The 20,260-nt window shown below is 47.7% G+C and overlaps 1 protein-coding gene across 1 annotated transcript in view; it reads right to left on the minus strand.

Annotated features, from left to right (window-relative positions):
* Positions 1–324: 324 nt before the first annotated feature.
* LOC146188505 (snake venom 5'-nucleotidase-like) overlaps positions 325–20,260 on the minus strand; it is a 65,802-nt gene continuing 45,866 nt past the window's right edge. The window contains exons 9-10 of the mRNA XM_084605063.1: positions 14,287–14,484; positions 325–521 (exon numbers count right to left, since the gene is read on the minus strand). Coding sequence (XP_084461189.1) covers positions 325–521; positions 14,287–14,484 — 395 coding nt within the window. The remainder of the gene's footprint in view (positions 522–14,286; positions 14,485–20,260) is intronic.

The following is a 20,260-nucleotide window of genomic DNA, read 5'->3' on the forward strand; positions in this document are numbered from 1 at the left end:
TGAGTTAAGCATATTTTAGCTGTGAGCGTAGTGCCTTGTATAAATGAAGGTTGATTTTTGTTGAAGCTACATGAATGTTATATCTCAAATACGCGATCTTGCGATCAGCCTGTTTAGTAATGTTGTCTTTCTAACTATATAGGTAATAAGAAATCCATGGTACGTATATATGTCGTAAGAGTTTCTCACAACACACCTTTAATAGTATATAAAGGGGAATCTTTTAGCACAAGGTATACGCATAAGTTTGCACTAGTCCGCATTCAGTGTCATGCGTCAAGTTTCACACCTGAATGAAGTTAATAAATACACGTGTCTCTCTTGTCATCGGATATAATTCCGTTGCGCATACATCCGGTAGTTGCGGGCCATTATTGCTGGCACTGTGGTGGTTGGAGGAGGCGTGGTTGTGATGATTGGCCGCTGGGGAAGGTCGTGTATAACAACTCTGCCTTCTTCCGGAGTCTTAATGGGAGACATCTTTTTGAAATACTTTAGGTAGACGTCAAAGGCACTAATACCTGAAATGAAGAGTGGAACAGTTAATGAAATGCGCTGTGATAGGTGTAGGATCTGCAGAAATTCATTTATGAACTAATCCTCTACAGGCTGGCCAAAATTTGTCACTATTTTAGTTCTTCCATCCATAGGTCTCCACTGCAGGTAGGTTGTACAGTGTCACCTGGAGGTTTATTTTACATCAAAGCGGAATACATATTTATTTCACTGTGGTGCACATAGTATTGTGACTTCATTTTATGACAGCGCTACAAATGGGCGCAAATGCACTAAAAACATTGCAGAGAGCTCCCTTCGTGCCTCTTTAGCGTTTCTATTTTTTAGAACTGAAAGATTACTAACGAGCACATCATCATCATCATCATCAGCCTGATTATACCCACTGCAGGGCGAAGGCCTCTCCATTATTTCTCCACTTAACCCGGTTCTGTGCTAGCTGCATCCACTTGACCCCTGCGAACTTCTTAATCTCATCCGCCCACCTAACTTTCTGCCGCCCCCTGCTACGCTTTCCTTCCCTTGGAATCCAGTTTGTTACCCTCAGCGACCATCGGTTATCCTCTCTTCGCCCTACATGTCCTGCCCATGTCCATTTCTTCTTCTTAATTTCCACTAGAATGTCGGTAACTTGAGTTATTTCTCTGACCCACTCTGCACGCTTTCTATCTCTTAATGTTACCCCTACCATTTTTCGTTCCATAGCCCTCTGGGTTGTCCTCAACTTAAGTAGAACTCTCTTGGCTAGCCTCCACGTTTCAGCCCCATAGGTGAGTACAGGCAAGATGCAGCTGTTGTATACTTTCCTCTTGAGCGATACCGGTAAGCTGCTAGTCATAATCTGCGAGTGCTTGCCAAATGCGCACCATCCCAATCTTATTCTTCTTGTTATTTCCTTTTCATGGTCCGGATCTGCGGTTACTACCTGTCCTAAGTAGACATATTCGCCTACTACTTCCAGTATTTCGCTACCTAATGTAAACTGCTGTTCCTTCCCGAGGCTGTTGAACATTACCTTAGTCTTCTGCATATTGATTTTCAAGCCTACCTTTCTACTTTTTCTGTCTAGGTCATCAATCATTATTTGCAGTTCATCCCCCGAGTTGCTTAGCAAGGCAATGTCATCAGCAAATCGCAGATTACTGAGGTATTCTTCATCTACCCTTATCCCTAACTGCTCCCATTCCAAGTCTCTGAATACTTCCTCTAAACAAGCTGTGAATAGTACTGGGGAGATTGTGTCTCCTTGCCTAACACCTTTCTTTATGGGAATTTTGTTACTTTCTTTATGCAGAACTATGGTTGCTGTGCAGCCACTATGTATATCTTCCAGCCCTTTCACGTACGGCTCGTCTACCCCCTGATTTCGCAATGCCTGCATCACCGCCGAGGTTTCAACTGAGTCAAATGCTTTTTCGTAATCAATGAATGCTATGTATAAGGGCTGGTTATATTCCGAGCATTTTTCTATCACCTGGTTGATGGTATGGATATGATCGATAGTAGAGTACCGTTTCCGAAACCCTGCTTGATCCTTTGATTGATTGCAGTCTAAGGTTGTCCTGATTCTATTAGCGATTACCTTAGTAAATACCTTATACGTAACAGACAGTAAGCTGATTGGTCTGTAATTTTTAAGGTCCTTAGAGTCCCCTTTCTTGTGAATGAGGATAATGTTTGCATTCTTCCATGGTTCCGGTACCGTCGATGACACCAGGCACTGCGTATACAGGGTGGCCAGTTTTTCTAGCACGATATCCCCCCCGTCCTTCAGCAAATCTGTAGTTATCTGATCCTCTCCAGCTGATTTCCCCCTTTTCATAGTTTCTAATGCTTTCTTGACCTCGTCTTTCGTCACTGGTGCAACGTCTGACTGTTTTTCCCTACCGCCAATCTCATTACGGTCCTGACTACTTTGGCTGCTGTAGAGATCTGAATAGAACTCCTCGGCTACTTTGACTATCTTGTCCATATTAGTGATGACGTTGCCCGCCTTGTCCCTTATCGCATACATCTGGTTTTTGCCTATGCCCAATTTCTTCTTTACCGCTTTAAGGCTTCCCCCGTTCTTTACAGCATGCTCAATTTTCTCCATGTTATACTTCCTTATATCGGCCACCTTGCGCTTATTGATTAGCTTTGATATCTCGGCCAATTCGATCTGGTCTGTTGGATTGGAAGCTTTCATACTCTGGCGTTTCTTAATCAAATCTTTCGTCTCCTTAGACAGCTTACCGGTATCCTCTCTAACTATCCTACCGCCTACTTCTACCGCGCACTCAGTAATGATATCTCTGAAATTATTGTTCCTTGCCTCTAGGGTAATGTCGCCATCCTCAGTTAGAGCTGAATACCTATTCTGTAGCGAGATCCTGAACTCTTCTGCCCTCCCCCTCACCGCTAATTCGTTGATGGGTTTCTTTCTTACTAATCTGTTGCGTTCCTTCTTCAGATTTAGGCTAATTCGGGACCTCACCATCCTGTGGTCACTGCATCGCACTTTCCCGATTACCTCTACGTCCTGCACAATGGCGGGGGTTGAACACATTATGAAGTCAATTTCATTTTTAGTCTCTCCGTTAGGACTTTTCCATGTCCATTTCCGGTTCTTCCGTTTGCTGAAGAAGGTATTCATGATTCGTAAGTTACTGCGCTCTGCAAACTCAACTAGTAACTCTCCCCTGCTATTCCTAGAACCAACGCCATAGTCACCTACTGCCTTGTCTCCTGCCTGTTTTTTCCCTACCTTGGCATTGAAGTCGCCCATTAGTACAGTATACTGCGTCTTTACTTTTCGCATTGCCGATTCTACATCTTCATAGAAGCTTTCAACTGCCTGGTCATCATAACTACTTGTAGGTGCATAGGCCTGTACAACCTTCAGTTTATACCGCTTATTAAGCCTAATTACGATGCCTGCAACCCTCTCATTAATACTATAGAATTCATCTATATTACCCGCTATAAACTTATTGACAAGGAAACCTACTCCTAGTTGTCGCCTCTCTGGTAAACCTCGATAACACAGTACATGCCCATCCTTCAGTAAAGTATATGCCTCATTCGGCCTCCTAACCTCACTAAGCCCTATGACATCCCATTTCATGCCCTCTAGTTCCTCTAACAGCACTGCTAAACTAGCTTCACTAGCTAGGGTTCTAGCATTAAACGTTGCCAGGGTCAGTTTCCAATGGCGGCCTGTCCAGCGGAGCCAGGCTTTCTTAGCACCCCCTGCTGCGTCACAGGTCTGACCGCCGCCGTGGTCAGTTGTTCCGCAGCCGCTGGTGACTGAGGGCCGGGGTTTTATGGAGCTTATCATAGGAGGTTGTGGCCAATTACTGCACCAGGGTGGCCAACTCCTGTTCTGGTGAGGGAGTGCGTTGCCGGAGGTGTTCACCGGCATCAGGTCGCACTTCAAACCTGTTTATGCAATTCCATCGACACTCGGATTTTTTTTTTTTTATTCATCCGGTGGAGAATTGCGCGGCACCGGGATTTGAACCCCGGTCCTCTTGCATGCGAGGCGGATGTTCTACCGCTACGCCACCGCTGCACCCCTCTGATAACGAGCACAACTTCCACCCTAATGAAACGGGTATATCGTTGTTTCTCGGATAGACGTGGCATGGAAAGTATGAACTGCGCATGTAAAGGAAAGAGTGCCCATGAAGCTCCACACGAAAATTCATGGCGTGTTTTGAAAACGTCGGCGTCGTTCTACTTGTATTCTTGTTGAAACGTCTTGAAGAGTTTGGTGAATACTTTGGCCAATTGAGCTGGGGTGTCGCGTGAAAGTTAAAATATTGCTTCCTTTTTGAAACGAGATGAGAGTAGCTGCCACCATACTTGGAATTTATCGTTATATTTTCCTAACAACTTATAATTTTATTGCTGTTTTCTATGAATTCAGCACATTTCTTTATGAAAAAGTTATTAAGAGGACATTAAAGAGAAGGAAAATAAAACGAGAGCTACTTAATTTGAAGACAACGCAAGTAGAAAATTATTTGTGCGGAGGAGCTTGATATGTTTGCGGGGTTAAATGGATGCAGAAGGCACATGACCTTGTTAATTGGGGGAATTTTGGAGAAGCCTTCCCCCTGCAGTGGGTATAGTCCAATTGATGGTGATGGATGAGCTTGGAGGGCCACGCTCTCGAGAGGATCTAGCGTCGATGTTGGGAGTGAAAAACTGTATTGAATAGATTTAAAGGAGGGTGATGTGTAGATGGGGTCCCTAGTCCGGGACTCTAGCGGCTGCCGCTGCTTTCCGCTCGCACGTCACGAGGACCTGTTGGGCCTCTAGTCCAGAGCGGGATAGGGCAGCCTCCCACCCCTCAATAGTTGGTACTGGATTTGGGTCAACAGGTGGATTGTGTGGGCACGTCCACACCATGTGGTGCAGGCCTGCCTTCTCCCCGCAATATTTGCATTTGGGGTCGCAGAATCCGGGGTGCATTGCTTTTAAACGGCTTGTGTGTTATATGTACCGGTCTGTAGGCGTCGCCATCTAACTTCCTCCGATTTGGAGAGCCCTTTGGCTGGGGGTGGATATTTTCTGCGAGAGAGTCTGCAGTGCTGTAGCCTCTCCGCATACGTCGCCAGATGGGCCGGTATAGGGGGTGTGGAGGATGGAGGGGTCGCGTCCCGGGGGAGGAGAGCTCGGGCAGCGGCATGGGCGCACTCGTTCCCTTCCACGCCTTGATGTCGCGGTGTCCAGACGAGGCATTTGTCGTGTTCGGGGTGTCCATAATTTTTCAATATTCTGGCAGGCTGATGTAGTTACAGTAGGTAGCAATAGAGTCTATTATTATATAGGCGCAGGTGGTATGCGTGGAGGCTAAAGCAATGACCACCTCCTCCGCCATTTCTATATTGTCATCGCAGACGGTGAGGGCATCAACCAGTTGTTGGTGATTCACAACCGCTACCGTGTCCCCGCTTCTGACTTTACTGCATCTACATAGTAGGATTCAGTGTCCACCCCATAATTTTCCTGGATGTATTTGGCCCGTGCCTTTCGGTGCCCTTGGTGGTACAGAGGATGCATATTGCGGGGTAGCGGATTGGCTATGAACAAGTTTACCGCCCGGGCGGTACAGCCTGTTTTATTGCGAAGGCAATACTACTCGCACTTTCAGGCCATCAGCGTGGTCCCGGCGGTAACCACGTTTTACCTTTGACCTTTAGACGACCCCCGTAGACGACCCCAAGCTGGCGCTGTAAGCGAAAACGGACATGCAAGTTCATATTACGTGGTAGTCGGAAGGTGACATTGTTGAGCACTGGTTCGCCTATGGTTTCCTTAATCTACATAGACAACATGTTGCCACAAAGGTGGCACGAACTTCCTCCTTGGATTGATCACTTATGCTAAGACGGTGGGATAGGAATCAACCTTCCAGTGCTCATGGAAGCCGATTCAGGTACACTGTTCCTGGGTTATTGAGGCTCGTTCGTGGGCATTGATATCTGAGTGGGCTGGTCAATTACGAAAGTCATTGAGTAATCTAGTAGCTTAGGTCTGTACGATAATAATATTTTGCGAGATATTAAAGACACAAGTTGATAGATTGGTTATTTCAGCGAACAAAGGTCGCATGTGATCGAACGAGGAATGGCAAGTAGAGCCACAGTCGGGAGACGTCAAAGCAGCACGTCATGCTTGTAAAGGCGCGAATATAGTCCGACGCAAAGAACGTGCGCGCGTGCGCTCGCACACGCTGCGTTATACGTTGGCGAAAACACTCCGTCGATAGTTCCATGAGCTCCGACGCCCAACGTAACCGGCGGCGGCAAGCGCGCCCCGACGGCCCCGGCGTAGAGATGGCTCCTGTTCCATTCGACCATGAATTCGAGCGCTGGCGCCGCAGGCAGCGTCGACCAACAATGCATCGAGCAGAGAAAGATGGCGGACGGCCGCGTAAACAATGTGAGTGGCGCGAGCTCGGACGCTTGGTTGAGACGTTTATCGAAGCCAGCGACTGACTTCTTTCGCAGGGAATTCCCGCCTCAGCAATGGCTGTGTAAACCTTGGACCACATGTGAGCGTCCCGTGAGTGCGCCTTGCAAAAGCCAACTGACAACCCCCACCTGCATTGGGCCTCCGACGAGTGGGCGCCGTGCTGTCCGTTCGTGTGTACCCTGTCTGGGCTGTGCTGGTTTCTTTTGGAATGGGCCTAGTGCGCAGCGAATACAGCATCCATGTTTGGCGAGAGAGTGCGTTCACGGGATACCGAGGAGCAGTGCACGGTGCGTCGACAAATCGGGCGCGTGAAGAAATGTGCGAAGGAGTGAGCGGCGCGTCAGTACGGAGTGGACGCTTGAAAACTGTGCGAACGTGCGCGCGCGAAACGAGAAAGCGTATTCGTAATCGAGTGGTTAATTGCTAATATAGCCATTATTCTTTTTCGTATTTTATTTGTGTGTCCAGTCGTTTCTTTCACATAATTGTTTTGGTTCTATTACTAACACTAGTGTGTACAACAAGAAACGACTCGACTTCAGAGACCAGCAGCGCAAATAGAACGCATGCGAACAGATAGGGCGGAGCTGCGGTCTCTTAGCAGATGAGCTCTTCACTGCTGCTGTGTTTGGTTTCGTTTGTATGCTTGCCGGTCGAAGAAAGTTTCCAACTTGCTGCACGCACTGTAACTTTTGATTTTTTTCTCGTTTCTATCTGTAGTTGCAGAATGCTATAAGTTGTGAAGGAGGAGGAGGCGAAATCATTTATTTACGATGATATTTCGGAAGGGAGGTGCGCTTCGTTTTGGAGCGGGACGCCATTGGCCACCGCCGCTGCCCGAGCTCTCTGGACCAGGACACGCTAGGCCTCCAGGTCCGATCTGGACAGGGCCGCCTCCCAGCCCTCCCTAGTTGGCTGTTTTATCGCTTTTTGTTTTGTATTTCGGTGGCAGGCCCACACCATGTGGAATAAGTCAGCATACTGCCCTCAGAATTTGCACCTACCCGTGAATGTCGGGTCCATGTGTTTTAGTATGGCGGGATTAAGAAAACACCCTGTTTGGAGCCATCTAAGGTGGCACTCCTCAGATCTGTTGAGACCTTTGGCGGGTCCCGGGAGTGCCCTCCTGCAGAGGCGTAAATAATTTGTAATGTCCGGATAAGTTATGAGCGGGATTGGTATGGTTGCCTCGGTAGAACCGGAGGATTGAGCGGAACCCTGGGGGAGGAAGGCTCGGGCAGCCGCGTGAGCGGTCTCCTTCCCCTCCACCCCCTGCTGACCGGGCAGCCATATAACCTGTTTTCTACTATAGTAGCCGAATCTGAATTTTTCGTGTGTGCCAATCATATTCTGCGGGCGAGTGGCACTATCCTACCCCGCATGTAATTTCGGCAGGCCTGTTGCGAGTCCGACATTATGTAGGCTGCGTCGCAGTGGGTGGCGGAAAGTGCAATCGCCACTTCCTCTGACATTAGCGCGTCGTTAGTTTTTACTGAGAGCCCGTTCACCTGCTTTCCTTCGTGCACAGCAGCAATGGTGCAGATGCCATCCTCGGTGGAACCCGCTGCATCCACGTAATATGTGCCTGTCTTACTGCCATAGTTATTTTGTATAAACTTTGCCCTGGCTTCACGCCTCCCCTGATTATACTCCCGATTCATGTCTTTGGCGAGCGGCTTAATTATCAAAGTATTTTCCACACTTCCGGGATGTCCACTCTGTTTTTTGTGGTGGGGAGAAGCCCTAGATTGAGGTCTCAGAGGACTTGCCTGCCGGTGTTGGTCACCGACAGCCTAGCAATTTGCCTTGTTCTGTGGGCCTCAATCAGCTCCTCTATTGTATTATGGATCCCAAGCTAGAGCAGGCGCTCTGTAGACGCTCTGGCTGGAAGTCCTGGAGCCTTTTTTACCGCCGCCTGAATCATCGAGTCAAGCGTGCCACGGTCGCTCTTCCTCAGCTTGAGGTAGGGCGCCACGTACACCACACGACTAACGACGAACGCCTGGACCAGGCGAACGGTTTCTTTTTCGAGAAGTCCACCGTGCTTGCGGATATCCTGCCAATCATCCTGCTAATTTTTTCGCAGGTGGACTTTAATTTTTTTAGGGCTGTGGCATTATTACCCCGGTTATGTAAATGTGTATGCATTGTTCTGGGTCTTTATGCTTTGCAATGTGCAAAAGTTCTGATTTATTCGGAGCGCACTCTAGACCACATTCGAGCGTAGTTTTCTGCTACCGAGACGGCCTCTTGGAGGGCCTCCTCCATCTGCCCTAGGTTGCCTCGGGACGACCAGATGGTATAGTCGTCCGCATAGATGGCGTGGCGTACGCCATCCACAGCGTTAAGCCTCTCTGGGAGGCCTATGAGGGCAACGTTAAAGAGCATCGGAGAGAGAACAGCTCTTTGAGGCGTTCCTCGGGTTCCCCTATCGATGGGTCCGAACTTTTCATTGCCCATTCGGATATAAGATTTCTGACTTTCTAAGACTTTTTTATGTAGCTAAATGTTTTCTCGCCGCAATTGGTGGCGTTTCAATTTTTCAGAATTCTACTGTGTTTAACGTTGTAAAAGGCCCCCTTCAGATCCAGGGCCAAAATAGCCCTGTCTCCTGAACTCCCAAAAGGGGGATCAACGCCTTCCCTATTGATTTGGAGCAGTATATCCTGCGCTGAAAGAACATGGAGGGTGGCAGCAGCTCGTGCTGTTCCAAATAATCGGACAGCCTTTGCCTCAATACCGTCTCCATGAGCTTACCGGCGCAGGACGTGAGAGAGATTCGTCTTAAATTGTCTGTGTTTATCTTTTTGCCGGGCTTGGGGATGAACGTCACTATGGATGTTTTCCATTCATTTGGTAGCACTCCCGAGTCCCAGCAATCATTAATGTAGGAAAAAAGATCTTGTAGAGTTTGATCATTGAGGTTGGCCAGAAGATCGACCGTTATCTGGTCGTCTCCCACTGTCGTTCCTCGCCTCATACTCATTATTGCGGTTTTAATTTCCGGGACGGTGACTTCTGCATCTAATTTTGGTTTTTATCTCCAGTGTATGTTCTAAATTCCTCATCTTCGTCTACGGTCGTACATAAGCATCTCTCTTTTAGTTTGTCGGCGAGCTGTTCGTCCGTGCCTTTGGAGTCACTAAGTGCCCTTTTCAAGTTTCTGCTTTGTTCGCCTTTTGATTTATTAGGTTCAATCAGGCACCCAGTTGCGATTCCCTCCAAGGCACCCTCAGTATAAGTTGTGAAGAAGCTCCGAGATCACTTTACCCGTGAACGCTTGAGGCTGCGAACGGGATGCAGACGGGCCGCGGATCGGCGATCTTTCTGCGCATGCTCCAGAGAGAGCCGCTGACGGCGCTCAGCGCCAGAGCGTAGCGAAATCGGCAGAGCGTGACTGCGCGCGCAGAGCGCGTCGCACTATAGACGCTCCTTAAAGGGGCAATAAAGAGAAAACTGAAGTGGGCTTACATCGATAGGATGTCAATTCCTGATTACAAAAGATCCACTCTTACTGAAAACAGAGCTGTTATAAGGTTGTAAAGAGGAAGAACATAAATACAGATATGGCCGCCACAGCCGAAACTACAAATCACGTGACGCGCTAGGGATCCCAGAGGCTGACAAATGCGAATCACGTTTGCCGTTTGAATGCGGTCGTAGGTTGTGCCTCAAATATGATAACACGCTTTTATCGTACGTAAACGACGGCGAAAAGACAGCGTAAGCGTTGGAAGGCAAATACAAAAATATACTTGGAGGCGCCACAGGCGCCCACTTCAGTTTTGTATATGTTCCGGGTCAGGCACTTCGTGCGTGCTCTGATAGTTTCAAGCTTGGACCTGCAGTGCCTGAATTACGAACTTGGAGAAGCAGATGCGCCTGGCTCGTTCCCATTTGAGCATTCGGAGGCGCGAGCGGGCAAAATCCGCTGCCGCCGACACGCGCTCACACTTCTGAGCCAACATATCGCCGCCGTCGCCGCTTCGACAGCGAGCTCCTGTTAACTCGACTGCAGCTACGTACGCCATGAAAAGCATACATATGCTACGTGCCGAAGGAAAAACGTATTATCATTCAATTCTTCACTAAATCGTGGCACATCTGACCCACATACTGCGGCAACAAGACCTTCAACGTGGTATTTGCCGGCATCGTAGACAAAAGGGGCATAGTTGCCGCTCATACCAAAGAAACCGTCGACCTATTGAGCTGGTCGCCCGGCTAAAAAAAGGGCTTCGGGTAAAAAGGAAGAAATAAAAATAACGAAGCACCACAAATACATTAAAAATATAAAAAGAATGATTTGTAGAAAAAAACGCCACCACAAGCGGGATTCGAACTCACCACTGCTGGCTCCGTAACATTCGGCGCTAACATCTCGGCTACGCCACGCTTTTTTGTATTGCCTGGCTCTCGCAAGTCAACAGAAACACACACAAGACATTGATATAATAAGCCTGCCAGGGGCTGGCTTCGTCCTTCTAAAATTCCTTCACATTCATCAAAGGTTCTACCTTTGGCAACCACTGAGAATTATCATCGACAAACTTCACAATCTCGATAAAGCAATGGAGAGCCTCGCGGAAAACAATTCGTACAGGACACGCATCAGGATCACAGTGATATCCTGCCATGCGTCAACGCCATATACTGTTAAGGCTCGTTAGCATGATTGAATGATATGGAACCCCCTCCTCATTTTGCGTGGGTAAGCACCGTATTCCTTAAGGATTAACAAGTAAATCTTCCTTTATGGTTGTTTGAAGTACGTCCCAAAAATAAAACCCTTCCCAACAGCGAAGAAAAATTTGTAGGACGTTTTTAGGAATGGCCTTTAAGAATAGAACGCGACACCGTTATCGCGCCCCCTTCGCACCGTCTACCCATTTTCTCGCCGTGCTTTTTGCTGTACTCATTTTTATTTATTAATCATTCCGGGACGTAGAAGCGCTGCCAGCCACCTTGCCGAAACGCGCGGGCCTCAAGTTTCAGTCGTAGTTCGTCGGCAACATTGTTGCCGATTCGAGCCGGCGCGATGAAGATCTCGGAGGCCATGCCCTGTCTATCTTATTCCATGCGCCACATGCATGATGGCGCTACGTGCACGCCAAGCGAAGATGAAGTACAGCGCAAAAGTAATTTGCCACTTGCTTAATTCTGCGTGTTCTGTAATTCTGTAATTTACATGCTCATACTTATTATGCTACACCACAATACACATCTCTAAGGGATATTTCTGAGACAACACAGCAATCAATAGACGCGCCTTTGTCCATTGCAAACCATCTAGCTGACGTGGCGGTGTCATTAGCGTGCTCGTCTCGCACCCCGAAGGCCCACGTTCGATTCCTCAGGTCGGCGATTTTTTTCTACTCGTTTTTATTTAAAAATACTTCTGGGATTTTTCGCTCACGGGCAACGCTGGCCGACGCGGGACGGCGGCCGCCGACGACGACACTGACTTTTCTGCGACACGGGGCCCTTAACGCTGTCGCGTTAATACATGATCTGGCTGTTTACAAATTGAGCATTGGCTCGGCTACGCCGCGCATCGGGGAGCTGGGAAATATTTCTACATATTATGTCATGGCCGTATTTATAATGGAACATGTTTCGAGCTGTACAGACTATTGCTGCCGGTCTAAAAATTACAGCTTCTTGACCATCGGAGCATGCTGCCTGCTCTCACGATTTGCAACTAATGTTCTGGATGCCTATGCGCACTATATTGTGCACTGGAACCATTTTAACATGTGCAATTTCACAGCGCTGGCAAATTTATAGGGGCGCCGTCTCTTCGGTTATGCTCTGCTACCGTAGACGTAATTTTCGCTGAACACGGAGCTGTAGCACAAACCTTGAAGGAAAAAAGTACGACGAACCTTCAAAACTGGCAAGCGCAGCAGCGAGGACACGATTTTGCTGGTAACTAAATCTTATTTGTATAGAAACATTTCGGGAAGCGTTGCGGTGATCGAGGGCTCGGTTTGTTTATACGCAGCGCAAGAAGGAGCGCAAAGGCTTGAGAAATATGTAAACTATTGTGCATTACATGCGCTCTATGTTTTTTTTTTCTTCTTTTATGGGCCCATCGCTCGGTAAATTACTTTCTTCATCGCTTTATTTATTTCGGTTGCGGCCGTCACTTATTGTGAGCCGATGGTCGATTGCGAGTACGCTGCTGCCATGTTGTCCCCTGAGGGATGCGACGCCGTGGGCCGCGCCGGCTCGCTAGCAATCACGGAGTCTCCGCTTACGTCATAGTGTTCGTCACTCTACCACGACTAGGTAGTCGGATGAAACAGTTTGAATTCGACCGGCGGGAACAAGACAAAAAATCTCAACTTCTTATCGCAACATATCAGAAATTATTCCATTTTTTTTGCCGGATATGCGGCGACAGTGTCACCAAATTTAGTTTATTAGATTTTCATAGCATTTTTGGGTGTCTTTAGTGTCCCTTTAAAGGCGAAGCTTAGCTGTTTCCCCTTATTTGTTTCAAGCGGAACCTTGCAGTGAAATTCAGTTTCTAGAATTGGCTACGCCGTTATGGTAAATATTTTTTGCCTTACGTGTACTTGCATCCGCGAGGGAGTGTATTTTCTCGTCATGTTTTTGTCGTGCTAAGAAACGTTGAGAGCGCAGTTATACAAGACGTGGCAACAATAATGTGTCAAGAGTTAGTCTGCCTCTCCTTCTCAGTCACTGCTGCTCTTCGCATGTTTTAAACCTGTGCAGGCGCTGGCACCTTATCGAGCGACATAGTTCCGTAGTCACCCTCTGCGAGTGTGGGAATTTTCTTCCACAGTGTCCTTATTTTGGCCTCGATTTCAACCTAATACGCACAGCTGTCAAGATACGTGTGCGAACAACCAGGATGAGCTGCCAGGGTACGACAAGCCCGCCTTTGCGTATGGTCATGCACGTGACATTAGCGACGACACATAATCTCATGACATCACGTAGCCCGTGATCACCGCCAGCTATTACTGACTCGCCCGCTGGGTATAGTGTTGCCCCAGTCAGTGTTCGGCCATGTGACGTAGCCTCATGGACATGACTGACAATATCGGAAGACGCTCGATTTCCTCTCCAACGAGGCTCATTTAGTATATGGTATGACAATCACCTCAGGTTTCTTTAATGCTGCGATGCATGCTCCGCAGGCGTTTGCGTTTGCAAACTTTGACTTTGCAAGCGCTTGCAAGTACCTCGGCCAAAGAATAGCACCTGTCCCCAGCACCGCTCGAGCGGCACAGAGAAGCTTCTTCCCTACACGACCACTACATTCAGCCTTCTTTACTGTTTACATCAAGTTCCGCGCCGAGCCACCGTATGGTGCCATGACTGCAATGAAGCTGCGCTATGAGCGGATAATCAGGAAGATTTACAGACTCTTGTAAATAGCTTCGAATTGATGCTGACTACTTCAAGACTGAGTGCAATGCCCTGTATTCATCAGGATTATTTTAGTGCCAAGCTGCAGTGCGTGAAAGGTTCGCGGGTGAGTGGGACAAGGGGCTGTGCGCGTAGCTATCCACGGTAGAGCCGTATGCCTCTGCACTCATCATTATCTTATTTCTAACTTAATATGAGCCTAAGGGTTCCCAGTAATTAGGCCTAACCTTCATAAAGCGCTACGCGGATGTGCAAAGAAAGCAAGGCAGAAACCGGTTGTGGTACCGCGGATGTGGATAACATATGTGGAAATTCGCTAATGGTGTTCATTAGTGAGGACAACCACTTATATCAAAATTCCAGGAACTAATGTTTCAAGAAAACAAGGCTGAAAAACCAATATACCTTCCGTGCGCTTAGTCACAGATTTGTCGAACATGAATCCGTCCCCTCCGTTTGCGATGAACGTGGTGGTCACGATGCTATAGGTCTTGTTCTCGTCGACGTCCTCGTACACGGGAACGCTGCAGTTGGCGCACAAAACCTTGAGCGACACGATCCGGCAACCACTAGGGAGGCTGAAGTTGTACACTACACGTGCACCTGGTGGAAAAAAAGACGAGAGTAAAAATTGTAATGACAATTTTCTATCGATGAAGCTATCGACGCCCTCTCTCAAGTATTAATCAACAACCGTCATCCGCATGCCTCTGAAGTTTACCTCTCGCTCCTTAAACTAGCCCTAACTTTAAATTATTTTGAGTTCGATTCATCCTATTATTTGCAAATATTTGGAACCAACATGGGTACGGCATTCGCGCCGACTTACGCGAATATGTTCATGGGGGATCTAGAATTCAACATACTAAATTCATTTTCGGATGAGCCACTTATATACCTTCGCTATATTGACGATACGTTCATGATATGGCAGCATAGATAACAATCCCTCCAGTCGTTCGTCTCGCATCTTAATAATCCTTACACTAAAATTAAATTCACTTGTCAGTCGTCGCAATTAAAAGTCGATTTTCTCGACCCCACGATGTCAGTGGGAAATTGAAAGCTTAAAACGTCCTTGTACAGAAAGCCAACGGATAAGCAATAATTCCCAGATTTTACGAGTCATCATCCCAGACATTGTAAGCAAGAAATATTTGTAGGACAGGCGACGCGGTTTAGAAGAATATGTAGCGATGATAATGAATAACTAAACAGACTACATTCATTGAAAGCAACACTAATCCAGAGGAACTACACCGGTAACTCCCTTAATATGGCACTCGAAAAAGTAAGCACATTAAACCGCAACGATGTGCTCACGAAACGATCATAGGCCAACACTGAACGCCAGTCTTCTTTTGTAAGCAAACACTCCGATGCCCTTCCAAACATAAACAATATTCTGCGGAAAAACCATTCCATGCTAACGGTTAATGAACGCCTGAAAGAAAAATATTTTCGGAGATACCAAGGGTAACATACACACGTAACGCGAACCTCAGAGATATTCTAGTACATACTAAACTCGACATCAAGCATCGAACACAACCACTCCCTTGCTCTCGACCTAGCTGTAAGACGTCCAGTCATATACAAAAAGACACCACGGTTAAAAGTAATGCACACAGTTTCCCTTTTCACATAAAATCAGGCTTTAACTGCACATCTGAAAACGTTATCTACCTTCTAGAATGCTCCTTCTGTCATAAACAGTACATCGGAGAGACAGGGCAACCAATAAACATAAGGCTTAATGGACATCGGGCAGACACAGGCAAAAACCTCCCGAAAGCAGTTTCCCAGCATTTCAATTACAAAGACCATATATTCCAAGAAAAATTTTATATTCTCCGGTCAGTCTTTAAATCTGCAAGGGACAGACAATACAGAGGCACATCTAATTAATAAATTTAGAGCGTTAGAACAGCAGGAATGTGTATCTCTAACGAAACGTTACAATCCCTTAAATATATTCCCCTCTGCATCATAACTATTCGGGAAAACAATACCACATAGCGTTAATTGTACAGTTTATTCACAACAAATATACACTATATTCCGCCCCGCAATAGCATAGGCTGCACACGTTTCTCAAACACATTCTCTCTTTATCACTTGTTACTTGAGTTTGTCCTCTAACTTTTTTTTTTGTCAGTTGTGGTGCACTGTGCGGTTATTATTATTTGTCAGTACTTCTCTCCCACTCGCACTTTTGCAGAAAGCTTTAATAATTGTCCCCCTTAGGTATATTCCTTATCAGGGCGCTTTGCAAAGCCCGTTCTTTTGTAAAGTGTACCTGCACCAAACCTCTTTAGGTGGTGACTAATCACCTACCTGGTATTGTAGTTTTTTCCTGGTACTGCCGTTTTTACGTCTTTCGCAGGCCACAGGATCCCTGGTTCCAGGCTGAGAAATACACACTGACGAAACCTTTTTTTTCCCACTTCATGACCTACTTTCTTTTCACCCATCCCTCTCTCCTCAATCCTTCATCCACTTTCTTCTCACCCACTTTCCCCTCACCGGCTTTTCTTTTTCGGAAGCAAAAGCGTATTTAAACCCCTGCCAGTGATGATCGCTTTGCCAAGACGAAGACAAGTCCGCTTGTCGAAATGTTTCCTCGACCTGCGAACTGAGGCGTATACCACTTATCCTTGTTCAGGGCTCCTTCATAATGTGTAAATCATCTTCTTCCTCTTGTTCTACCTGAATGACAATTACGATACTCCTTTTGCAAAATCTGAGCTCAGTTATTCAATCACTTTTGCGATATATTCAGACAAGGAATTTTAGAGGTTATCGTATGTATGTATGTATGTATGTATGTATGTATGTATGTATGTATGTATGTATGTATGTATGTATGTATGTATGTATGTATGTATGTATGTATGTATGTATGTATGTATGTATGTATGTATGTATGTATGTATGTATGTATGTATGTATGTATGTATGTATGTATGTATGTATGTATGTATGTATGTATGTATGTATGTATGTATGTATGTATGTATGTATGTATGTATGTATGTATGTATGTATTGTAACGGGTATAGCGCCAAACGTCCAGGCAACGCCCTGAGCCTAGAAGACTGCCGAAGTCCGAGAGCGGTCCGAGCAGCGGTGTGAGCGCGGTTCCAGGCAACCAACTTCGTCGCTTACGCCAACCAGCAACCACTTCATCGTCTACGCCAACTAGCCACTGATTGTCTCCGCTTCGTCGTCGACTATAGCTTGTATCACTGCCCCCCTCCTCTGTAGCATCGACTCGATGCGACGCGGTGCTACTAGGAAGAAGTTAGCGAACGGGTGCACAAAAGTGTCACAAGGACCCAGCGGCGTTGACGAAAAGTTCAGTCATGCACGATCATGATAGGGCTTCAGCCGAACCACGTGCACGACTTCAGGACGCTGTGGCCTTCAGGATGGAGCTGAAGCTACGGGAACAACGGCGTAAGTGACGTCACTGATACGCGAACAATCTCGTAAGGGCCCAAGTATCGGCGTAGTAACTTTTCAGATAGGCCGCGATGGCGAACAGGTGTCAACACCCAGACGAAGTCGCCCGGCTCGTAAGTGACGATTCTTCGGCTGAGGTTATACCGAGCAGCGTCATTCGCCTGTTGTCGGTGGATTCTGAGGCGTGCTGATTGCCGCGCTTCCTCAGCACGCTGAACAAAGATGTCGGCGTCAAGTTAGGCGTCAGAGCCTCAAGAAGGACCAACTGGGATCATGGCATCCAACGGCGACCTTGGCTCACTTGGCGACCGAAGACAAGTTGGAACAGGGTCAGTCGCGTCGTCTCTTGAGTGGCGGTATTGTACGCGAAAGTTATATAGGGCAAAATCACATCCCAGGTGCGATGCTCTGCGTCAACATACCATAGAAATCATGTCGGTGAGGGTGCGATTGAGGCGCTCCACCAGCCCGTTGGTCTGAGGGTGATCGCCGTCGCACGTCGATGGCTAGTGTGAGTCAGAGTCATGACCAACCGGATTAGGTGATCCGTAAAAGCTGTTCCACGGTCAGTGATTACCACGGCGGGGGCGCCATGACGTAGGACAATGTTATGAACAAAATTGAGCAACTTCAGCTGCAGTACCTTTAACAAGGGACGCGGTCTCTGCGTACCGTGTTAGGTAGTCTGTCGCGACGACTACCCAACGGTTGCCAGACGAGGACTTCGGAAAAGGACCGAGAAGATCCATGCCCACTTGACGGAAGGGGGTCTTCGGCGGAGCAATAGGCTGAAGAAATCCAGCGGATTTCAATGGCGGAGACCTGCGACGTTGGCAGTCACGACATGAGCGTACATAGGCCCGCACCGATGGGAGTAACCTGGGCCAATAATACTTTTGACGAATTCGTGCAAGTGTACGGCTCACCCCCAGGTGGCCGATGGTGGGTTCATCATGACAGGCACTCAATATATCTCGGCGCAACTCGGAGGGCACAACAAGGAGAGAGAGAGAAAAAACATTTATTGCTCTAAAAATTTCTGGTTTTAGCGGCGGGCCGATGTCTTCATATCTTCGGCCTCTTCACAAAGTCGGCGCCCCCATTCCAGGGCACCGCTGTGTCTTGCTGCTTCGCAGGCGTGCCGCACCAGTGCCCTTTGGGCCGTGAGCTCGCTGCTGGTCAGCAGACCCTCCCATTGTTCCGCACTCGGGTTATTTAGTTTGTGGAAGGCTCTGTTTCGTTCGCATTCCCATGTGATGTGGTATAGTGTGGGGGTTGCCCCGCTCCACGGACATGTGTTCCTGCATTGTGTAGGGAACATCTTGTGTAGTATGTATAGATTGTGGAAAGTCCCTGCTTGCAGTCTCCGCCAGCAGACCGCCTCGTGCTGTGTTAATGATGTGTGGGGTGGTGGGTATTTGAATCTCCGCCCTCTTTGACAGTTTAGTATTTCTGTATACGTTGGTTCCACCGTTATGGGGTCCTCCAGGGCTTCTGACTGCCCTGCTCGGTTCGTGATCTCGCGAACTAGGCTGTCTATTCTCGAGTTACCCTCTATCCCGGTGTGTGCTGGTATCCAAAAAATCCTGTGTCTTAAGGTCTCATTTGGAAGCCTTGCTTCGAGGAGGATGCTCAGCGCTTCTTTGCTTATTTTTCCCCGCATATAGTTCCTGCATGCTGCTTTGGAGTCTGTTAGGATTATCAGAGACTTGTTCCTACGGTAACCTACGGCTGCCGCTAGAGCTACGGCAGCCTCCTCCCCCTCCGTTACCGTACAGTTTCTTAACGTCGCACTGCTGATTGGTTCCCCCATGTGGTCTACCACTGCTGCCGCGACTCTGAACTTTCTGGTCCTGCGGTCCCATGGGTATAGGGCCGCGTCTGTGTATACTGTATTTTCCATTGTGGCTAGGTTCCGCTGCACATAGTCTGCCCTGGCCTGTCTTCTAGCGGCGTGGAGGTTGGGATTTATGTTTCTCGGCAGGGGGCTGACATCCAGTGTTTGACGGACCTCGTCTGAAATGGTGGCTGTTCTATCTACGATCCCTTCAACGTCGTGCCTAATCTCTCTAGGAGCTTGCGGCCGGTGACTGTCTGTTGGAGCCTGACTATTTGCGCACTTAGCTGGGCCTCCGTTAGTTCTTCTAATGTGTTGTTTAGGCCCATTTGTAGCAGCGTTTCATTTGGTGTGTTTCTTGGTAGGTGGAGTGCCGTCTTGTATGCTATTCTTAGCAGCGCCTCCGTCTGTTCTTTGTCTTTCTTGGTCATGCGGTGGTATGGCAACGAGTACGTGACTCTGCTGACTATCAGGCTTTTGACGAGCTTGATCGTGTCGCTTTCCTTCATCCCGCTTCTGTACTGCGATACCCTCTTTATCATGCGGCTTACTTGTTCTGTTGACGTCTTGAGTAGACTGATTCTGTGGGTACATCTTCTGCTTCCTTGGATCCACATGCCTAGGATGCGTATCATGTCCCTTTCCGGTATATTTCAGCCTTCTAACCTTACTGTCAGGTCCTCCTTGGTGGGGTTGGAGCCTACCCTAAGAAGTTCCGACTTCTCCGTGGAACAGGTTAGGCCCCTTTCTCTCACGTACTCTTCTACACATGTTGCTGCTTCCTGCAGTCTCTCTTGCTTTTGTCCTACCGAGCCTCGATTCGTCCAGACCGTAATGTCGTCGGCGTACATTGCGTGCTGGATGCTATCGATCTTGCTGAGTTTTCTGGCCAGTCCGATCATCGCAATATTGAAGAGCACTTGTGAGATTACGGATCCTTGTGGCGTGCCCTTTCGTGGGGTAGTGAAAGTGTCGCTTCGCAGGTCTCCCACTGTCGCTGTGCGTTCTGATAGGAAGGATCTTACGTAGTCGTGGGTCCTCCTTCCTAAATTGACGTTGTTTAGGCCTTCCATGATG

This window comes from Amblyomma maculatum, chromosome 5 (genome assembly GCF_055883805.1).
Source record: "Amblyomma maculatum isolate TAMU_Amacu chromosome 5, ASM5588380v1, whole genome shotgun sequence".
NCBI classification, from domain to species: domain Eukaryota; kingdom Metazoa; phylum Arthropoda; class Arachnida; order Ixodida; family Ixodidae; genus Amblyomma; species Amblyomma maculatum.